At 38.9% G+C, this 20,954-nt stretch overlaps 1 protein-coding gene and 1 long non-coding RNA gene across 4 annotated transcripts; one reads left to right on the top strand and one right to left on the bottom strand.

Annotated features, from left to right (window-relative positions):
- Nucleotides 1–2,492: 2,492 nt before the first annotated feature.
- gna15.4 (guanine nucleotide binding protein (G protein), alpha 15 (Gq class), tandem duplicate 4) lies at nucleotides 2,493–10,369 on the bottom strand. 3 transcript variants are annotated; one of them, XM_073936608.1, is made up of 8 exons: nucleotides 10,190–10,369; nucleotides 9,351–9,497; nucleotides 9,031–9,215; nucleotides 7,962–8,116; nucleotides 7,661–7,789; nucleotides 6,570–6,696; nucleotides 5,313–5,466; nucleotides 2,493–3,367 (listed from the first exon to the last, which is right to left on the bottom strand). In XM_073936608.1, the coding sequence occupies exons 2-8, from the start codon at nucleotides 9,493–9,495 to the stop codon at nucleotides 3,180–3,182; spliced, it is 1,083 nt and encodes a 360-aa protein (XP_073792709.1). In that variant the 5' UTR covers nucleotides 9,496–9,497; nucleotides 10,190–10,369; the 3' UTR covers nucleotides 2,493–3,179. The 3 variants fall into 3 exon arrangements, with proteins under 3 accessions (XP_073792709.1, XP_073792710.1, NP_001038454.1); XM_073936609.1 differs by lacking the exon at nucleotides 10,190–10,369 and having other exon boundaries at nucleotides 9,351–10,070; NM_001044989.1 differs by lacking the exon at nucleotides 10,190–10,369 and having other exon boundaries at nucleotides 3,180–3,367; nucleotides 7,962–8,060; nucleotides 8,972–9,215; nucleotides 9,351–9,495.
- Nucleotides 5,441–9,420, top strand: LOC141380322 (uncharacterized). Its single transcript, XR_012398173.1, has 3 exons — nucleotides 5,441–5,537; nucleotides 6,007–8,133; nucleotides 8,222–9,420. It is a non-coding gene; the product is annotated as an uncharacterized lncRNA (long non-coding RNA).
- Nucleotides 10,370–20,954: the final 10,585 nt, after the last annotated feature.

The following is a 20,954-nucleotide window of genomic DNA, read 5'->3' as shown; positions in this document are numbered from 1 at the left end:
AGGTAATTCCTAAGGTATGTGTAAGATTGTTTTAATTTACATTTTTGTTTTGTTTTTTAGGACAACAGTATCTCCAGCAGAAAAGAATCTCCAAAGATGCCGTTTTAAATTGTAAAGAAATCTGTGTTTTTGTAACTAACAAAGACAGCAAAAGTGAATGATTAATTATCATTATTTAGCCTGACATGTTTACTGTCCAAAATATTATAAATCTTTCAAAAATGTAAATATATTGTGCACTAAGGGGGAAAAGGTTTTGTTTTTTACCCAGACATTTAAAAAAGAACATATTTTAGAGCAGTAATCACAATACTGAGATACCGTGAAACTTTTATATTTTTATCCAAGGTTATCATACTGTCAAATCTACCCGCCCATGCCTAATTTCTAAATATGATATAGATATCTAGACATATTTATCTAGATATGATATAGCCAGTCACATCTGTTTCTGTAATAGTTAAATCACAGTGAGTTCATGCATCTAGCATATTATTTTATAGCTATATTTTGCAGTAACATGCTATCAGTTAGCATCAGATTATAAATCGACTTTCTTATGAAAATAGATGTCTGGAAGAACACAAATAAACCATTTATTGTGGCAGTCGTGTAAATGATCCGGTAAAGCGTTTTATCTTTATTCAGATCTTTTCATTCAACTACAGCAATAGCTGAATGCCTTCATCCATATTAGGGATTTCCTGAAATGTTCTACTTTTGTGAGGCATATATGGAATTTCTGCTAAAGTATGAATGAAACAGGCATTACATGCATTTAAAGTGCTACAATGCCCACATCACCCTGTTTTGAGGAAAACTGAAAATAAGTAAACATTTAGTAAATGAGAAGTGTGTTAATTTATTAATGTTTTTTTTCCTTTTTGATGTTACAAGTCATAGCGCTTGACAGTCTTTTAACAATAAATTGTGAACTCAAAAACCCTTTATTTATTATTGAACCATTTATAATCCTGTTATTAAGATTAGAGTAGATCGCCTTTTGGAAGTAAGAGAATTTTAGCGTGGTGAATTAGAACCTTTTTTGTGTGTGTTTTGGGGGAGTTTGTGACGTCTCAACTTTGCTGGCCTATTAGATTAATTCAACGTCCTGAATTTTGCCTAAAGGTGGCGCCAAACCACCAAGAAAGGAAAAGGAAGCGGTTATTTATTAATTCATTTTCTTGAAGGCTTAGTCCCTTTATTAATCCGGGGTCGCCACAGTGGAATGAACCGCCAACTTATCCAGCAAGTTTTTACGAACCGGATGCCCTTTCAGCTGCAACCCATCTCTGGGAAAGGGAAGCGGTTATAACAAATGTAAACAAGTTATGCTTATTGCAACGTTTCACTTCTATTAACGTGCAACGTGAAAAATATTCAATTCAGCTTTATTTGTATAGCGCTTTTACAATGTAGATTGTGTCAAAGCAGCTTCACATAAATGGTCATAGTAACTGGAACAGTGTGGTTCAGGTTTTAGTGTTTAAGTTCAGTTCAGTTCAGTTTAGCTCAGTTCAGTGTGATTTAATCATTACTGAGAGTTCAAACACTGAAGAGCAAATTCATCAATGCGTAGCTCTACCAATCCTGAACCATGCGAGGCAGTGGCGACAGCGGAGAGGGAAAAAAAACTTCACCTGATGGGAGTGAAGAAAAAAAACCTTGAGAGAACCAGACTCAGTTGGGCACGACCATTTTAATTTCTCCGCTGGCCAAAAGTCTTGTGCAGAACTTCATTCGCCGTGGTTTATGCTGGAAGATGGCCTCAATGAAGACTCGTCTGTCCCTGGAGCGTCGCTGGGATCAGACTCATGTTCTCCACTCCCCACGACCATCAGCGCAGCAGCAGCTCAGGATATGGCCTGGTCCCGGATATGGAATCCTTGGTATCATCACGTCGCTGGTCTTGGATCCAATCAGTGACTCCGCCTAATCTGAGGACCTCGGGATGAGTATAAAATATCCATAAATTCCCTGTTTTCTGGTGTTCATTTTGTTTTTGCTTATGATGTTTAATTGCATTATGGGACCACTTATAAAGTTTAAACGTTTGAAAAAGTAACTTTTGTTGACATTTATAATAGTTGAAAGTGATTTGTTGAGAAACGTGCCCTGACATATATATTCAAATCAATGAACACTGGCACTTGCAATTTTGCTATATCTTTGTTGGCTTATTAGGTTACTTAGGTGGAGATGGGTCAACTAAATTACTAAAACTAAAATATATTACTACTAAATTATAAAATAATTAATTTCTATTAATTTTTGTACAATCCCCCAACAATAAAGGAGGTCAGACCTGTGACGCCAACTTAATAGATAAACATGATCAATTTCTGATAACTGAAAAATGTGAGTGGAGTTACAATGGTCCTTTCTTCATAGATCTTCATGAAATAGAGAAAAAAAATCTAGTTATGGCAGCAGTGATTGTTATTTTGAATTATAGTTTTTTGCTAAACAGTAACACCAGTGACACCAGTGAACTAAAGTGGACCAATGCTTTCAATCACATTTATTTATCTTCAGCTTAGTCCCTTTTATTCATGAGGGATCATCACAGTGGAATTAACCGCCAACTTATCCAGCATGTTTTACACAGCGGATGCCCTTTTAGTTGCAACCCAGTACTGGGTAACATCCCTACACACTCATTCACTCACACATACACGACAGCCAATTTAGTTTATTCAATTCACCTATCGCGCATGTCTCTGGACAGTGCAGGAAACTGGAGCATCTGGAGGAATCCCACACGACCATAAGAATAACAAGCAAATTCCACAGAAATGCCAACTGGCCCAGCCAGGACTCAATCCAGCGACCTTCGTGCCAACCGCTGAGCCACCATGTCGCCCAGGACCACTACTTCCGTTATATATTTTGTAAGTATTATTCATGTCCCATTTTTATTTTATTCACATCATATATTTAAAGGTAATGAATACATTGAGTTTTTAATGGTAGAAAATCTATTTTTCTGCACATGGCTGCACAAATGGCTGCAATTGTTCAAATAACACATTGTTTCATTTAAAATATAAAGAAATTGTAAACCTTAAGAATTTTTCAGGTGTATTATTTCTGTTAAGTCTTTGGACAGAAAAAAATATATATATATTTCTGTACAATGACCCCTAAACAGTCTGTTCCTGCAGTGTGCCTTAGTCTCATTATATTACTTCATAATTGGCCATTGTCTGTCTGAGAATAGTGTCCTTTACAGCATCGAAGAATATTTTGGTGTCTATAAAATCCGTTGCACAAATGAACTGAGAGTAAATCAATTGGTCTGGTGTCACGTTGCGTTCATATGATTTTAGTATGAACTTCATAGCATCGTCAGCGTCTTGAATTTTACCTAAAGGTGGCGCAAAAACACAAAGACAGAGAAAAGAAATCTGTTATAACAAATGTAAACAACTTACGCGTAATGTTGTTTCACTTCTAATAATGTGGAAAAATATCTGTAAATTAAGTGTTTTCTGTATGTATAATTAGTTTTTTTGTTTATTTATGTTTTTAAATTCCATGGGACCTCTTGAAGTTGAAATGTTTAAAAAAGTAACTTTTGCTGACATTTGTAATATTTCGAAGTGTTAAATTGACTGGATTGGAAAATTAAGGTGCAAAAACCTGATTAAACTGTCAGTACTTTTTCTATTATTTTAAGACGAAATTCTCTACATATTATTTTTCATACAAATATAGTGTCTCAAACTACAAACATGTCAATAAATGTCAGTCTGTTAAACTGCTGAGATAAATTTTTTGGCATCAAAAGATGACAGAGATCCAAGGTTCCATAATTACACTGGCTGAGAGAGCTTAATAAGAAAATTCAAATTGAAAAACAATGTTCATCTGTTTGACAGCAGATGTGCTGCAAATCCTCACAACGCAAACACATTTTCTAAAGACGCGCTGCATTTTCTCACAACGCAAATAAATTGTGCTGCATTTTCTCACAACCCAAACAATTATTAAAATGTGCTGCATTTTCTCACAACACTTTCAAACAGCACAGAACACAGCAGAAATGTTTTAAGAAGACCCTAAAACATGACAGATCTGGCTATTTAGGTTATGATTTATTTATACAAAAGACAAAGGAATCAGGATAATAAATTTAAAAAAAAATTTAAGATTACCTAGAACTTCACTGAGCAATGCGCTTGTTAAGTCACAATGTATGGAATACTGTTTCCAGGACCAAGCCGTTGAGAAAATATTCGTTTATGACCACTTTTTAATCATATCACACATTAAAGTAAATTGTATATAAAATCTTGGTGTACACAACAGTCTCTGGATTTGCTACATCACAGGCACCAATATTTTACCAATTTATAAAAAATGTATCACTTTCTGGCCATCTGATATTAGCCATGAAGTCAGAACCATTAGCCACCCTGAATTATTAGACCACTTGTTTATTTTTATTTTTTTACAGTTTCTGTTTAAAGAAGAATACATTTTTTCAACACATTTCTATACATGATAGCTTTAATAACTCCTTTCTAATAACCATGATGACAGTAAATAATATTTCCCTAGAAATTTTTCAAGACACTTCTATACAGCTTAAAGTGACATTTAAAGCCTTAACTAGGTTAATTAGGTTAACTAGGCAGGTTAGGGTAATTAGGCAAGTTAATGGTGGTTTGTTCTGTAGCCTATAAAAAAAAAAAAAAAAAGCCTAAAGGGGCTAATAATTTAGACCTTAAAATGGTTAATAATAAATTTAAAACTGCTTTTATTCTAGCCAAAATAAAACAATTAAGACTTTCTCCAGAAGGAAAAATATTATCTGACATAATGTTAAAATTTCCTTGCTCTGTTAAACATCATTTGGGAAATATAAAAAAAAAGAAATAAAATTCAAAGGGGAGGCTAATAATTCTGAATTTAACTAAGCTGCTTCTTGTGATAAGCAGATAGTCATGGCACATCGGCGTCCGTCATGTTTCTGGGTATCCTTGAAACATTTGTTGTGAGTGTTCTGAGAAAATGCAGCACGTTTTCGTAAATTGTTTGCATTGTGAGAAAATGCATCACGCTTTATTAATTTGTTTGCGTTGTGGTAAAATGCAGCACTATTTTTTTTTATTTGTATGTGTTTATATGTTTGTGTGTGTGTTTGCAGCGCATATGCAGTGAAACAGATGAAGATCTTGCTGGTATTTTTTGTAATTGCCTGTTTTTCTTAAATTGTAACACAGTAAACTCTCTCAGCCACTGTACATAATTCAATTGATAACCATTAATAAATAGAAAACACTTGCAAATCACGACATTTTTTTTACCCGTAAATTCAGGAAAGAACGTTTTTAGATGTGAGAACTGAATCTTCTTGGCTAGGAAGTCTTTTTTGTTCAGTAGGAGGAGGATGGAGGATTGAGCAAGCCATGGTGAGCTGGTGACAGAATTGAACAGAGACAAACTCTCCTCCATGCGGTTCTAGAGACAAAGAGAGAAAGAGCACAAAGATGAACAGATTCAACAGCAGAAAGAGACACCAAGGCGGAAAGGTAAATACTTCAAATACAAAGATTGTGCATAGGTTTGCTGTCAATGAGAGAAAGTGCCACCTGCAATATGGTAGATCATGTTCTGGCATAAGAGACAGAAATGTTAATTAATTTTGGTATTTGAATTAATGGAAAAAGCTGTATATATGCTCTGTGCGTTAACATGAACTAACAATAAACAACTGTATTTTCATTAACATAAACTAACATAAACAAATAGACCTACTGTAATAAATGTATTGTTCATAGTTTGTTCATGTTCATAACTAATAGAACCTTATTGTAAAGTTTTGCCCGTTATTTTCAACACGGGCTCATTCTGAAAACGTCCCCCTATATACATTTCTGGAGATTGCGAATTATGGAGCCAGACCTACATATGGCTGCAATTGTCTTTAAAATGAACGCTACAGGGCAGTATGACCATAGACTGTAAAAGATATGGAAATACATTACCCTTATGTTTCAGAATAAGGCAAAAGCAGCTACATGTAGGCGTCGGTGGACTTGAGACGCAGAGCAGAGTTCATCACGCCAAAGAGGTTTGAGTCCGGTGAAGAACGGTTCCAAATAGTGGGTAAGACAAAAACAGAAGCCAAAAAATAAATAAACAAGTAAATAACAAAGTAAGAATGTGGTAAAATATGAAAACATGTTAAAACTCAGGCAAGGGCTTTTCTTTTACTGGATTTCTTTTAAAAACATTATTGGTTGGGTTTATGGAAGGTGGTGATGGTGGTGGGAGTATTGTTCAGTCGGTCAGTCAGCCAGTCAGTTTGGTGAATATGGGGGATTTCCGTGAGAATAGCAGGCGCAAATGACACTCACGAGAGAAATTTTAGATCTCAAAAGCATTCACATTAGCCTCTGGTGGATTTGCAAAACCAAAAACTGCAAAAAAAAAAAAAAACATGCCTCCAGGGACGTATTTGGCACTCTCCAGAAATGTATATAGAGGTACGTTTTCAGTATGAGCCTGGGTTGATGATTTTACTTAAAAGAGATTTTTACGGAAAGAAGACAGCCAGAAACCTTGTTATTCTCCTCCAGAAACTCATCGTACTCGCTGAGAGAAGCTACAAATATGACAGTTGTCACATTTTCAAAGTGATGGATCCATTTCCTCCTTTGTCCTCTCTGACCACCGACATTGATAAACCTAAAAAAATAAAACATAAAATTAGGTAATCTCATACTTCTGTGCTGAGTATGCGTGAGTTTGAAGTTGCCATAACTTTTATTATGTCAATGTACTTCCAATTGAAACAGAATATTGGATAGGGCCTGTAGAGGCTAAGCCTATTGCTTGAAGTCCCTGAGATGTTGTTAGACAGGCACCCAGCTGACTCACACTGTCCTCTGGCTGATGAAGTGTAAACGCAATGAACAGTCTTACTTGTCTCCTTGGATATTTAGGTTTGTTGTAGTTGCAAACTCCAGTAGTTCACAAGTTTCCTTCCAGGTAAGTTTCCGTTCGTAAACATCAAACACTGCCACATATCGTGACTTACAAGCCAACAAAACAAACCGTCACGCTAAAGCGTGAATGAATGTGTATGAGTGTGTGAGTGTGTGTGTGTGAATGCGTGTGTAGTCAAAACTGTATTTGCTCCCTTCCGTCTAGCAACACCTGTTACCTGAATATTCGTTCCCACTTATGAAGCTTGTTTAAAGAGCACCACCTAGTGGAACAATGAACAGTTGCAGAATGGCTCCTAGCCAACGGTAGGAGGGGTGTGGGTTTAAAAATGCGTATTGCTTTTGAACAATTTAATATTTTTTACAAACTGGGGGTTACATAGCAACATACAAAAAAAACAACAACAAAAAACAAGCCACGATGTCTAAATCAGACGTTAAATAAAAAAATGTGGGATTTGGTTATGAATAATAATCTATAAAATTGCTATAGAAGCCCTCAGGTTGACGTCAACAGAATAGGAATGTGGAAGCCAGCGGTCAGACTTTATTGATTGAAGATTACCAAAACAAACTTTTTTTTGAGTGGATTAACTTGCAGAGATCCACTGTTCACCTTAAGAATAACAATTTGAAAAATAGCTAAATAAACATTGTATATTTTAATTTCATGCAAACTTTAAGTAGTGGCAAATCGTACATACCTAAACGTGAAAATTTGCATAGGAATGGACAGCTCTGCAATGGCATTGGTGGACGATTGGACACGGAGAATATCTTGTATTGTGGGGATGTAGTTATTGGCTGTGATCTGGTCCAGTCGATCAACAAAGCTATAAAACAAATTTGATGTACTTATAAGTTGGAAAACAACAACAAATTTCATCACTGTCTGTAACTGAAAACCATTCTGTGTGCTAAATGTTTTTGGTGGCATTGTTGACTGCATTCATTAAGCAACGTCAGGAAAAGACATTATTGAAGAGAATTGTTAAACAAACTTACTATTCTAGACTAGTCAAGTGTCTGTGATTCTTTTTGCAGAGTTTGAAGCAGTTCTTAAAGCCTTCATCTGCCCATAGATGACGAATGGGCTCTACAAAACTCAGCAACTTTGTTATCTGATGTGAGTCTTGATTCTGGAACCACTGAGCGTAAATCTATGAACATTACAGAAGTAAGGAGACTGACAGTACACAACAATACAAGATACAATCTTTCTTAAACTGGTTTAAGCATATATGTATATAGTTTTTTTTTCCTAGGGCAAATTTTTTAAAGGAGCTGTTGACATGGAATTGAACCAGATTTTGGCAAAAAAAACAACAACAACAACAACAACAACAACAAACAATACAAACATAAAAATAAAAAAATAGTACTGGACTACTGAAATGTATTTAATATTTTATATAAAAGGCTTCAACAGAGTGTAAAAATCTTGATGGTTCTGTGGGTCTGATTTTGTATCATCTATTGGATTCAAGTCAGGTGATTGACTGGGCCATTCTGCAGCTTGATTTTCTTTCTCTGAAAGCATTTGAGAGTTTCCTTGGCTTTGTTTCGGATCATTGTCTTGCTGAAATGTCCACTCTGGTTTCATCTTCATCCTCCTGATAATGTGATTGTTGGACTAAAGCAGCAAATATTCATTTACAATGAAGAAGGGCAGAGGTTTGCTGAATAACTACTGAGCGATTTCAGCTGCTGTCTGGGCATTCACTGCCTTTTTACACTTCCCTTTCTTTACGTGTTCAATACCTTTTTCCCTTTCATTTTATTACGCATAACTTAATTTGTACACCAATTAGATTCGTTTTCTTTGAATATATGGATTTCTTTGGTTGTTATTCACACCCGGTAAGAATTTCAAGTCAACGACACCTTTAGGAATATGTTTTCTGAGAAAAATTATAACTTGTTCAATACATATTTCCTTCATTTTGAATTGAATTCTATATTTATTGCTTGCATCTGTCAAAAATACCAGACGCTTATCATAGAGAGCTATTAACATGCCACACATGTGCCCAGTGGAAATCAAGGGTGAAACAAGCATAAGTGTCTCAATCACCTGGTTCTGTGGATTGGTATAAGGAATCCTGAGCTCACTCATGGCATCTGTCATTGTTTTCATAGACAGGAAGATATTCTGGTGCACCAGTTTACTGAAGCCACGCCTCTCATCTTCTGAATAACCATTTCCATGACTCATTTTTATCTGCTTCAGAAGAGTTGACTTTCCACTTTCTGCTGAGCCTAAAACAAAACAAAACAAAAATAAACACTGTACAGGAAATGTGAACAGGAAATGAAAAACTGAAAAACAGAAGATGCCCAGACTAAACTTTTACTTTTAGAGACCAATAGAAGAAGACTGAAGTGTCATCTCACCTAATACAAGCAATTTGATTTCTCTTCTTTCTCTTTTCCTCTGCTCAATAAAGTCGAGGTCGATTTCCTTATTTTTGGCGATGGCATTCCTCTTATTTTTAGACAAGCAGCAGATGCAACATCCACTGTGGTAGTAATCCCCCATTTCTCCAACAGAAATTGCACATTCAATCAAATATTCAAAGTGCACATTAACAAAATTACTCAAGTGTTTTGGTTCTGGAATTATTCTATATTATTATCATTTAACTGAAAAATGAAAGCAGCACCTAAAAACAATAGGCTATTTAGGACAACTGCACTCATACATCTAAATTAACACACAAATCCAAAATAGTGGTTTGCAAAACTCTACACATTTGTAAAAAAAATATGATTTTTATAATTACATGTGAAATTCTTTTACAGACAAACACACACACTCACACACACGTTTGTTTTTGTGAAAAGTGGGTACATTACATAGGTTTCCATTCATCTTATACTGTTCAAACCGTAAATTGTATTGCCATACCCCACCCCACCCCTAAACCAACCATCACAGGAGACTGTGTGCAGCTTTACTCTCTGATTAAACTCATTCTGTAGGATTTATAAGGTTTTTGAGAAATGAGGACATCACCAATGTCCTCATATTTCACCTACTTTTTTTAATACCTGTGTCAAACCCATGTCATTATACAGATTTGTGTCCTGATATGTCACAAAAACACGTACACACACACACACACCTTCATGATAATAAAAAAATGTCACAAAGAGATTCTCGGTCAAGAGATCCACTTTAATTTATCACCTAACAGCACAAAATAGGAAACAAAAAAAAGTGTCAGTGTTACCTTAAGCACTGTCTTCTGTCTCGTGTTCACGTCAAGCTAGTTTCATTTCCTGAAAATATGGCTTTAATGCATAACATTTCAGGTATGTTGTAGACAAAAGAGAACCAATACGAAGTCAAAGGAATGAGCCCTGACATTCCGGAATTGGGCTGTTGTTCCACTTCGTGCCACTGGCATATCAACACATTATTATATATACCAGGGTTTTTCAAAGTCAAAGACAGTGGGCCTCCCTTTTGACACAACTTATCCATTGGCGCCCCCCTCCTTCCAAACACGCACATATATATATATATATATATATATATATATATATATATATATATATATATATATATATATAGTATATATAAAGACACAGACAGATGTCAGACTGTTAACTCACTTTTATCATCATTTGCATGAAAGTGCAATTATTTACAGAGTAATAACAAGTATTTTAATATAATTTTTTAAAAACTAGGATTATGGTTCAATATGAATAGAACAGATCCAAGAACTGTCCATTCTAGTCAAAACAGTCTAGCGGGCCGCATGCTGTCATTAGCCAAAATGTCTTGACAAACCACACATAAAGGTCGTGGTTCATCAGCTGGTCCTGTCTACATAAATCCTAAACTCAAATACTGACCATCATATCGTCGTCTTTTGGGTTTAAGCCCTGAACTTGAAGGCTTTGAATTGGGGGTCTCAGAAACCAATCCATTGTATTAGCAGGCATATACCTGTATTGGCAGGCTTGCCAAACAGAAGCTAATTCACAGCTATGGCCTTCTGGGAAAAAAAGGTTTTGTTATTTTTGACGTATTATTTTTTTTTAGCTTTGTTCAATTAAAACGTTTAAATACAATAAAAAATACAATTAATGATTAAACTTAATAATTATATTTTATTATATAATATTTTTTCCCGCGCCTCCCCTGACATGCTCTGGCGCCCCCCAGGGGATGCGCGCCTCACACTTTGAAAACCCCTGATATATACAGTATAGCACATGCCAAAGTATATATACACACACACACACACACACACACACACACACACACACACAGTTGAAGTCAGAATTATTAGCCCCCCTTTGAATTTTTTTTCTTTTTTTGGATATTTTCCAAATGATGTCTAACAGAGCAAGGAAATTTTCACAGTATGTCTGATAATAGTTCCTCATCTGGAGAAAGTCCCCTTTAAGCTGTATTTTTTTTCTCAATGATCTACAGAACAAACCATTGTTATACAATAACTTGTCTAATTACCCTAACCTGCCAGTAGTTAACCTAATTAACTGTATCTCAACCAGTGGATTGTAATTAGGATAATGAGGGAATAATTCACATCTGGCCATGGAAATTGTCCCATTGCTTTTGGTCCCTTAGCAAGTAGGAGGCACACATCGAAATTGTGGTATTTTCTATTGCGTTCACCTGATTTGGATGTAAATACCCTCAAATTAAGCTGACAGTCTGCAGTTAAAGCACATCTTGTTTGTTTCATTTCAAATCAATTGTGTTGGTGTATAGAGCCAAAAATGTTAGAATTGTGTCGATGCCCCAATATTTATGAACCTGACTGTATATCTCACTTGTTCACTTACTACCCTTCGGTTTAGTCCCAGGGTTCTCACAGTGCAATAAACCACCAATTTGAAAAAATAAATAAATAAAATAACATAAATTAAAGTGTATATATATATATATATATATATATATATATATATATATATATATATATATATATATATATATATATATATATATATATATATATTGTAGCGAGTCTGCTGATACCACGTCGCCCTGGTCACAAATTCACCCCAGCTGGAAACTCATCAGCACCGGATCGCTCACAGCTGGACCTCATCAGCCAGGGAGAGATAAAAGCCAGCCCCACACAGGAGGAAACTGAGCTTCATTTCCACATGACTCCCTGCGCTAACGCTTGTCTCTCTCTGTCTCTCCCACAGCCGAATCCAGCTCGTGACCGATCCAACACCAGAACTCTTCACCATCTCCCCGGAGCACTTGAGCACGCACCCTTAAGAAGAGCACTCATTCACCCCTTTTACACTTGTAAATAAAGCACCCTCCGGGGCATTGTTTGTAACATCATCTAACTGTGTTTGTGTTTTCCCTCTGCCTCGCTACAACTGGTGGAGAATGCAGGCATTGCAGAGGGAAAAAATCTGAAGAAACACTTACCAGTAAGGAGAAATAACCGCTGAATTTTTCTTTGTTTGTGTTACAGACAGGCATCCGCTCTCTTTCTCTCCCACGCTTCCTCTTACTCGGCTGTCAACATCCCATCGCCATGTCTCTGGAAGAGGTACTGCTCCACCTAGCGGAGATCTCCAGTAAACAGAATTCCATCTCTGAGCAACTTACAGCCAGACAGGATCGACTGGAACAACAGCTCCGCCAGGCGGCCAGATACCATCCGACTCCCGAAGTGAGTGCGCATCATCATCTCACTAAACTCCGCGACCTGGATGATATTGACGCATACTTGCATACCTTTGAAGTCATTGCCGAGAGAGAAGGCTGGCCGAAAAAAAACTGGGCGAGAATGTTGGCTCCTTTTCTCACAGGAGAAGCACAACGGGCATATTTTTCACTAGAGACACCCAAAAATGAAGATTACAAAGCGTTAAAAAAGGAGATATTAGCCAGAATGGGGCTCTCCACAATCAGCGCAGCACAACAGTTCTCCCAGTGGTCTTATGACGAGAAACAGCCAGTGCGGACTCAAGCAGCTCAACTTTCTCGCCTGGGAAGACTATGGTTATTGGGAGGAGATCCTTCGGCGGTCCAGGTCGCTGAGAAGGTGATTATTGAGAAGATGATGCGAGCGTTACCCCGACGTTTGCGAACACTCACCAGCATGCGAAATCCTGAGTCACTGGCCACCCTGGTGGAGGCGATCGAGCTGGCTGAAGCTCACATCGCCAGAGACAATGGGGAGAGAGCGGCTCTGCCACTCCGGAGGGTAAGTGCACCATGGCGACCGGTGGAGGGTACAGCACGACCAGGCGGCAGACCAGCGGTCCCCAGCCCGATGGACGAGCCGATGCCCACCGAGCCGACGACGCACTCGACCCCGGCCTGGACAGCAGGGTGCGCGGTACACCGCAATATCCCTCCCGAAGCTCCCACCCATAAAATCCTGTTAGAGGGAAAAACACAAACGGCCACGTTAGACACAGGAAGCGCCATCACTCTGGTTCACCCGAAAACTTTAAAATACCACCATGAAAGCAAAGGGCGATTTCCGATCACGTGTGTGCACGGTGATACCCGCCACGTACCCGCCCAAAGAGTGACCATCGCGGCAAAACCAGGCAGCTGGCGCATCGAAGTCGGGGTTGTTCCGGATCTTCCTGTGCCCCTCATACTGGGCAGAGACTGGCCGGGGTTCGACGAACTCCTGACTCACCACCACGCTCCATCGGCTTGTTCAAAGAAGAAGAACAAGTCACGGGCTCATCGGGACCGCAAACCAGCGCTGATGACCACCGAGAGCGACAGAGGGGGTGAGTCATCCATATCCGCTAATTTATACTTTGATCTGTTTCAACAGATAACCGCAGGAGGCGATTTTGGCAGAGCACAAAGGGAAGATGAGACGCTCAAACAATGTTGGCTGCAAGTAAGGATCATTGACGGTAATGAGCGACTTCCCAGCCCTCACCCCCTCCCACATTTTATTGTGGAAAATGGTCTGCTGTACTGTGTGGCAGAGAGGCGGGGGGAAAAGAAGACACTACTGGTCGTTCCGAGGACCAAGAGGGAGACAGTCTTAGAATTGGCACATACCCACCCGATGGCTGGACATCTGGGAGCGGCCAACACTGTGAAAAGGATCCGCGATCGTTTCCATTGGCCGGGGCTAGACGGGGAAGTAAAAAGGTATTGCCAGGCATGTGACATCTGCCAGAGAACGTCTCCCCAACGACCACCCCCCAGCCCTCTAATACCACTACCCATCATTGATGTGTCCTTCACCCGCATTGGTATGGACTTGGTAGGGCCTTTGCCGAAGTCGGCCCAGGGACATGAACACATCCTTGTCATCCTCGATTATGCCACCAGGTACCCTGAAGCGATTCCCCTGAGGAAAGCCACGTCATCGGCCATCGCGAAGGAGCTGTTTCTTCTATGCAGTCGAGTGGGAATTCCAGCAGAGATACTGACCGACCAGGGCACCCCCTTCATGTCCCGGTTGATGGCAGACCTCTGTCACCTCCTCAAGGTAAAACAAATAAAAACCTCAGTATACCATCCACAGACTGACGGCCTTGTCGAGAGGTTTAACAAGACTCTGAAACAGATGCTCCGACGGGTGGTGGCAGAGGACGGGCGTGACTGGGACCTCATGATCCCGTACGTGTTGTTTGGAATCAGGGAAGTTCCTCAGGCCTCCACAGGTTTTACCCCCTTCGAACTGCTGTTTGGCCGCCAACCCCGAGGGCTATTGGATGTGGCTCGTCAAGCCTGGGAACAGGAGCCAGCCCCCCAGCGGTCGGTGATTGAACATGTACGGTACATGAGAACGCATCGAGAAAGTCATGCCCATCGTCAAACAACACCTGACCGAAGCCCAGCGCGCCCAGCAGAGATTGTATAACCGGCCCGCCCAACCCAGAGAGTTCCACCCAGGGGACAAGGTGATGATACTCATACCTACCACAACCTCGAAGTTCCTCGCATCCTGGAAGGGACCATACACGGTGGTAGAAAGGGTAGGGCCGGTAAATTATCGAGTCCGTCAGCCGGGACGAAGATGGGAAGAACAGCTATACCACATTAATCTTATGAAGAAGTGGGTTGCAGCTCCAGGTCATCTCGTTGCCTTCACTGAAGAAACTCTTCCCGTTGTCCACATAGGTGAACAACTCTCACCAAACCAGAAGGTGGAGCTGCAAGCCTTGGTTGGTCAGTTCAAGGATGTGTTCTCGGAGAAACCGGGCCGAACCACCATCATCCAGCACAACATCATCACTCCACCTGGCACCATCGTCCGGCAAAGGCCTTATCGAGTTCCAGAGGCTCGCCGGCTGGCTATCGACGAGGAGATCCAGAAGATGAGGAGGTTAGGCATCATCGAACCATCCCGTAGCCCGTGGTCCAGCCCAATAGTGATGGTCCCCAAACCCGATGGCACCCTCCGTTTCTGCAATGACTTCAGAAAACTCAACGAGATCTCTAAGTTCGACGGATACCCCATGCCTCGGGTGGACGAGCTGCTGGATAGGCTGGGTGGAGCCCGATTTATCTCCACCATCGACCTCACCAAAGGCTACTGGCAGTTACCACTAAGTGAAGACGCCAAGGAGAAAACCGCCTTCTCCACACCCGGTGGGCACTGGCAATACCGGGTTCTTCCCTTCGGGCTCCACGGGGCCCCAGCCACATTCCAAAGAATGATGGACATCCTGCTGAGGCCCCACCAGCCATATGCAGCAGCATACCTGGACGACCTCATCGTCCACTCAGAGTCATGGGAGGAACACCTACCCGGTTACGGAGGGTGCTCTTAGATCTTCGTCGGGCTGGGCTCACAGCTAACCCCAAGAAATGCCACCTGGGGCTAGCCGAAGCCAGATACCTCGGGTTCCACATTGGAAGAGGTCTCATACAGCCACAACAAAACAAGGTCAAAGCACTACAAGAAACTCCACAACCCACCACAAAGACCCAGGTACGTGCATTTCTGGGGTTAGCGGGCTACTATAGATGTTTCATACCTAACTTCTCATCCATAGCCAGCCCTCTGACAGACCTGACCAGAAAGGGGCAGCCGGAGAGGTTAAGATGGACCAAGGAAGCAGACGACGCATTCCGAGCCCTGAAGACGGCCCTCACATCCTCACCGGTACTGCACGCACCTGACTTCGGCTGCCCCTTCATTCTTAAGACGGATGCTTCCGACTCGGGCCTGGGCGCGGTCCTCTCCCAGGTCCACGGCGATGAAGAACATCCCATCATGTACGTGAGTCGGAAGCTTACCCCCGCAGAGACCCGGTACGCAATGGTGGAGAAGGAGGCCCTGGCGATCAAGTGGTTTGTACAAGTACAGAAATATCCTACTGTTTAGCAAAATTAAGCATTTTATAAATATTGAAATAAGTTTTCTTGGTGAATCACTTGCAGTCTGCAGAGTGTTAACGTATTCTGGAAATCCTCGAAAATGCTTGAAATAAATCTATTTTAATTTAATGTTAGGGTTTGAAAAGTGCTTAGATTTCAGATAAAGTGCTTGAAACTGATAGCAAATGCAGGTATTTTTTGCATTCAAAATAATGTATATTTCCAAATATTTATCTATTTAGGTTAAATGTAAATTTTTGTTTTGCTTTTGCATAAACTGTTAAGTTCAATGGAGTCCGCACGTGTGCCTATTTCTTAATCTACACAGGTAGCAGCACTATCCCACCTCAGTCATTTTAAAGCAGTGGGGAAAGAATATACAGATTGAATCAAAAAGGCGTTCAAATCGCCCAATGACAAGAAATAATAGAGATCGTGCCACAAAACATGAAACGAAAGTAACGAGCTCGATTTAAAAATGTAAGGAGTAGAACGCACAAATATTTGTGTAAAAATGTAAAAGCAGTGTAAAAATGAGTAAAAGCAAAAAGTTGGCAAAAAAATAAATAGTGGAGTAAAGTACTGATGCCAGAAAAATCTACTTAAGTACAGTTACAAAGTATTTGTACTTCGTTACTTCCCATCTCTGCACCCATTACAGGTCTTTCAGTCTCTGCTAATGAGCTGATTATATAAATCAGGTGTATTTGGTTAAGAAGACGAGTAAAATGTGCAGAGCTGGTGGTCCTCCAGGAACGTGGTTGAGAAACACTGCATTACAATTTAAGATTGTCTTTGTAACATAAATGCAAACTTTACAAACATTTATTCATTTGCCTTCGGCTTAGTCTCTAATTTATCAGAGGTCGTCACAGTGGAATGAACCACCAACTATTCTAGCATATGTTTTATTTAGTGGATGCCTTTTCAGCCACAACCCAGTACTGGAAAACATCCATACACTCTCATATACTATGACTGACTTTTACTTCAAAAAGTGAGTAAAGCTGTTGTAATTTCAAACTGTTAAGTTAACTTAATTTGTCAGTTTTGCTCATTGTTCATTTACTTAATGTGTTTTTAAGGGAATGGGCTCACTCACTTTTTTTTTTAAGTAAAGTCAACTTATCACTTTTTTTATAATGTTGACAATTGCTCTCCACCGTCGCATGTGTTGTAGAGGATTTTATTTTTCATTTAACAATTGTATTTGTATTGCTTAAGGTGATGTATTAACTAAACTTCTTTTCTTGAGAGTGAGATGCTTTGCATACTAATGAAGATTTTTTTGTTTAGTAGATAAAGCTGATAGAAATGCAAAGACCTGATTTTCTGAAATTAACTTGAGCTCTGCAGCTAAACTTCCTGTGAGCAGAGATGGGTTGAAAATGAACACAGATTATTTGCAGTTGAGAAGTCTTATGCTTTTAACGTCGTACAGAGAGTTCGTAGAAAAAGAGGACGTATGTATGGGTGCGGCCATGGAAGACTGGAGAAAGATTGACAAGTGATAAATTCCACTAAACTCCACCTGTTAATATCAGCTGGGTATAAAAGCTGCAGTCAGGAAATGAGAATTTTTGTGCACCTCCTAAATGTAATTCTTGCATTGCATTCAGAATTCTCTTTATCTAATTATTCATTTGTATCCAATAAATTACTATGTTTGACATTAAAGAAAGCTCTCTCCTGACCTTTTTTATTGAACACGCATGGAATTGAATTAATATTCCCACACATGTATTGAAAACAGGAATATTTTAGCTTTTATGTGTATTTCTTAAAACATACAATCAAAAAAATATTTCTGCTGCTTGTTTAAACTGCTTTTTAATATGAGCTGAATTGAGACAATTTTTGTTTTTTGGGTTAAACTTAATTGTTTTATGTTCAATCTACTTTAATTTGTAAAACAATTAAGTTAACTTATTTGATTTGTGTTGGCACAACATGAAGGGATTGTTTGGAACCTAGCATTTATTACAGTGTAAGCTTTTTCCAATTTCAGTATAGATAATTGTTACGGCCCAAACTCAAAACTGGCTCGAATAACAACAACAATCAAGGTTTGAGCCGAACATATGGAAGACACAGAGGTTGAATGGTTAAATTGACGTTCCGTCAATATGTTTAATTTTTCATAAATCATAAGTTTTCAAAAGACAAAACATTAACAAAAATCAAGTGGACAGGGCAGCTAAGGTAAACAGGTCTCTGACTATACTGCTTTAAATGGACAGATCTTACCTAACTCCCGTGAAAGGAACAAAAATAGGTGAGTCTTCCAGGCCACTGCTTACCTTCGCTAAACTAAATAAATAACAAAACGTGACTATGAAAAATAAACCTCTACCTGCTACAAAACAAAGTATCAAAATAAATAAACTAGTTAACACATTACGAATTAAGAATCAAAACTTTAACATGAACAAAACACTAAACGGAGCGGCATCTGGATGAATGATCGACTTGCGGAGCACCGCCAGCCAGACCGCCTGAGCGCAAGCCACCACCGAGCTGAGGGAGGGCGAGAGACTTCAAGGTAGAATGAGAGAGAGCGCTAGAAACGCCATTGCTGTCAGCTTTATATAGTGGGAATCCCCAGTGACGTCACGGGCATCATCCAATCCTGGATAAGCCGGGTAGAAACGCTCCTCCTAGTACTCGATCGCAACAAGCACAAACCAGCAATACATACATAGATTAATTAAATAACACAGACCCACGTAACAATAATGTTTGGGGTTTTCGCCCAGCAGGGGTGAATTTAGTGATTTGGGGGCCCTACGCAATTCCAGCCATACTTTTATTTAATTTTTTGGTTATTTTGCTGTTTTTTTTATGTCACTTAATCTTGTTTTCTGCTTTCTATCTTAATGAAAGCTTTACATTTTAAATAATAAGGTGTCTTAAAATGAATTTACAACTAAAAAACATTTAATATTTTTTTCTAAATATGACTGCTGGTGGTGGATATTTAAAATATATATATTATTATTAGATAACATTATGTTATTATATAATATTATATTTTATTGCATATTAAAAAATGTTTAATTACATAAAAATTGTATTTGTTTGACTCTCACTATACAAAATATGATAGAAAAATGGTGTTTTATATAGTTTATAGGTATAATTTATGCTTCTAGATATTTATTGGGGGATATTTATAAGTGGCCGCTCACCTTGCTTATTGCTTAAATCCACCCCAGCGCCCAGGCACGTGCACACAGACAATTAGCTGTAAGTTGTCCTCAAAGTCCCCTCAAAATATCTGTGCACATCACTATTGTTTGTTTGTTTGTTTGTTTTTTGGTAGAACAAATTGTTCAAGTGTTATTTGGCCATTTAAATTTTTGCAGAAAGCAGCCCCCAATGTTAGCATATAAAGGAAAATATATAATTTCACTGATTTTACAAACTGATCTGGGTGGTACTGAGCGTGTGAATGTGGTTTCAGAAGTTTTCACATGAATTATCAGTGTGGTAATCATGTTATGGTAATTCAATTATCTTGCAAAATAAACGTTCATCAGGAAGTATTCTTATTATACAAGTAAATTAAGAATCAAGTACTTTTGCACATTAACTCAAGTAATAATGAAGAAGAGGACTTTGTACTTTTACTGAAGGAACGTTTTTTTTTTTTTATTAGGGTTTCTGCACTTGTATTTAATAGACTAATTTGTGTACTTCATTCACAACTGCTGAACTGAAAAGTTACTTTAACAACACACTTAGTGTCTCGATCACCTGGTTCTGTGGATTGGCGTAAGGAATCTTTAGCTCGCTCATAGCTTCTGTCATTGTTTTCATTGACTGAAAGATATTCTGGTGCACCAGTTTACTGAAGCCACGCCCCTCGTCCTCTGAAAAGCCCTGGAGAAGTTGTCTTTCTGCTTTCAGCCAAACCTAAATGTCAGCAAAATAACATGTGTTATTCATTGTTTACCCAAAAATGTAAATTTGCTGCAACAGTCACGATAATATTACACATTAGATGGTAGGTTTAGGATTGGGGTAGGGGTAGAAATTAATGATACAAATCGAGTACCCTCTGTGTCATATCTTTGCCCCTGCTGAAGCCATGGTATGGCTGCACAGTTCCTTGATTATTTTGCCAGAATGAGAGTATTGTTCCTGGCCATATAGACCTAGAAAACAGCGACTTTCATTTACAGTTGGCCTGAGAACATGGTTTAACTACAGAAATCCAAGCTTTAAAAAGGAAAATTAATAAAACTCTTTATTTATTTGTTTATTTTTTTTGAGATGTTAATGTCTAATCTACAGATCCCGACAGACCTGAAATTTAGCTGAATGCATTCAAAAATTGTAAAGCTCAAATGTCTTACTATACGGGACTTGTAAAATGATCCTATTTTCTTTTAAAAATGACCAGAAAATATTAATTTTGAAGTGAACTGACCCTTTAATGCTCATGTTTATTTTACTTTAAATAGTTATTAACAACCTGCAAACTTGAATGCAAGAGAAGCGTGGTTGATCTCACCTAATACAAGCAATTTTTTTTTTTCTGTTCTCTTTTTTTCTGCTCTGCAAGGATGAGGTCGATTTCCTTATTTTTGGTGATGGCATACCTCGTTTTTTAGAGAAGCTTTAGTATTCTCCCATTTTTCCCCAAAAAATGCAATAACTAGAAACACACACACAGACACACA

This window comes from Danio rerio, chromosome 22 (assembly GCF_049306965.1).
Source record: "Danio rerio strain Tuebingen ecotype United States chromosome 22, GRCz12tu, whole genome shotgun sequence".
Lineage (NCBI taxonomy): Eukaryota > Metazoa > Chordata > Actinopteri > Cypriniformes > Danionidae > Danio > Danio rerio.
This window is presented reverse-complemented; position numbering and strand designations above follow the sequence as displayed.

Coding starts and splice junctions, on each gene's coding strand:
- gna15.4 (NM_001044989.1), bottom strand. CDS start 9,495: ATGGGGGATTACTACCACAGTGGATGTTGCATCTGCTGCTTGTCTAAA. Junction 8,061..8,971: donor ACTGGGCACATGTGTGGCAT/GTTAATAGCTCT, acceptor AAAGTTGCTGAG/TTTTGTAGAGCCCATTCGTC. Junction 7,790..7,961: donor CACTTGACTAGTCTAGAATA/GTAAGTTTGTTT, acceptor TTTGTTTTATAG/CTTTGTTGATCGACTGGACC.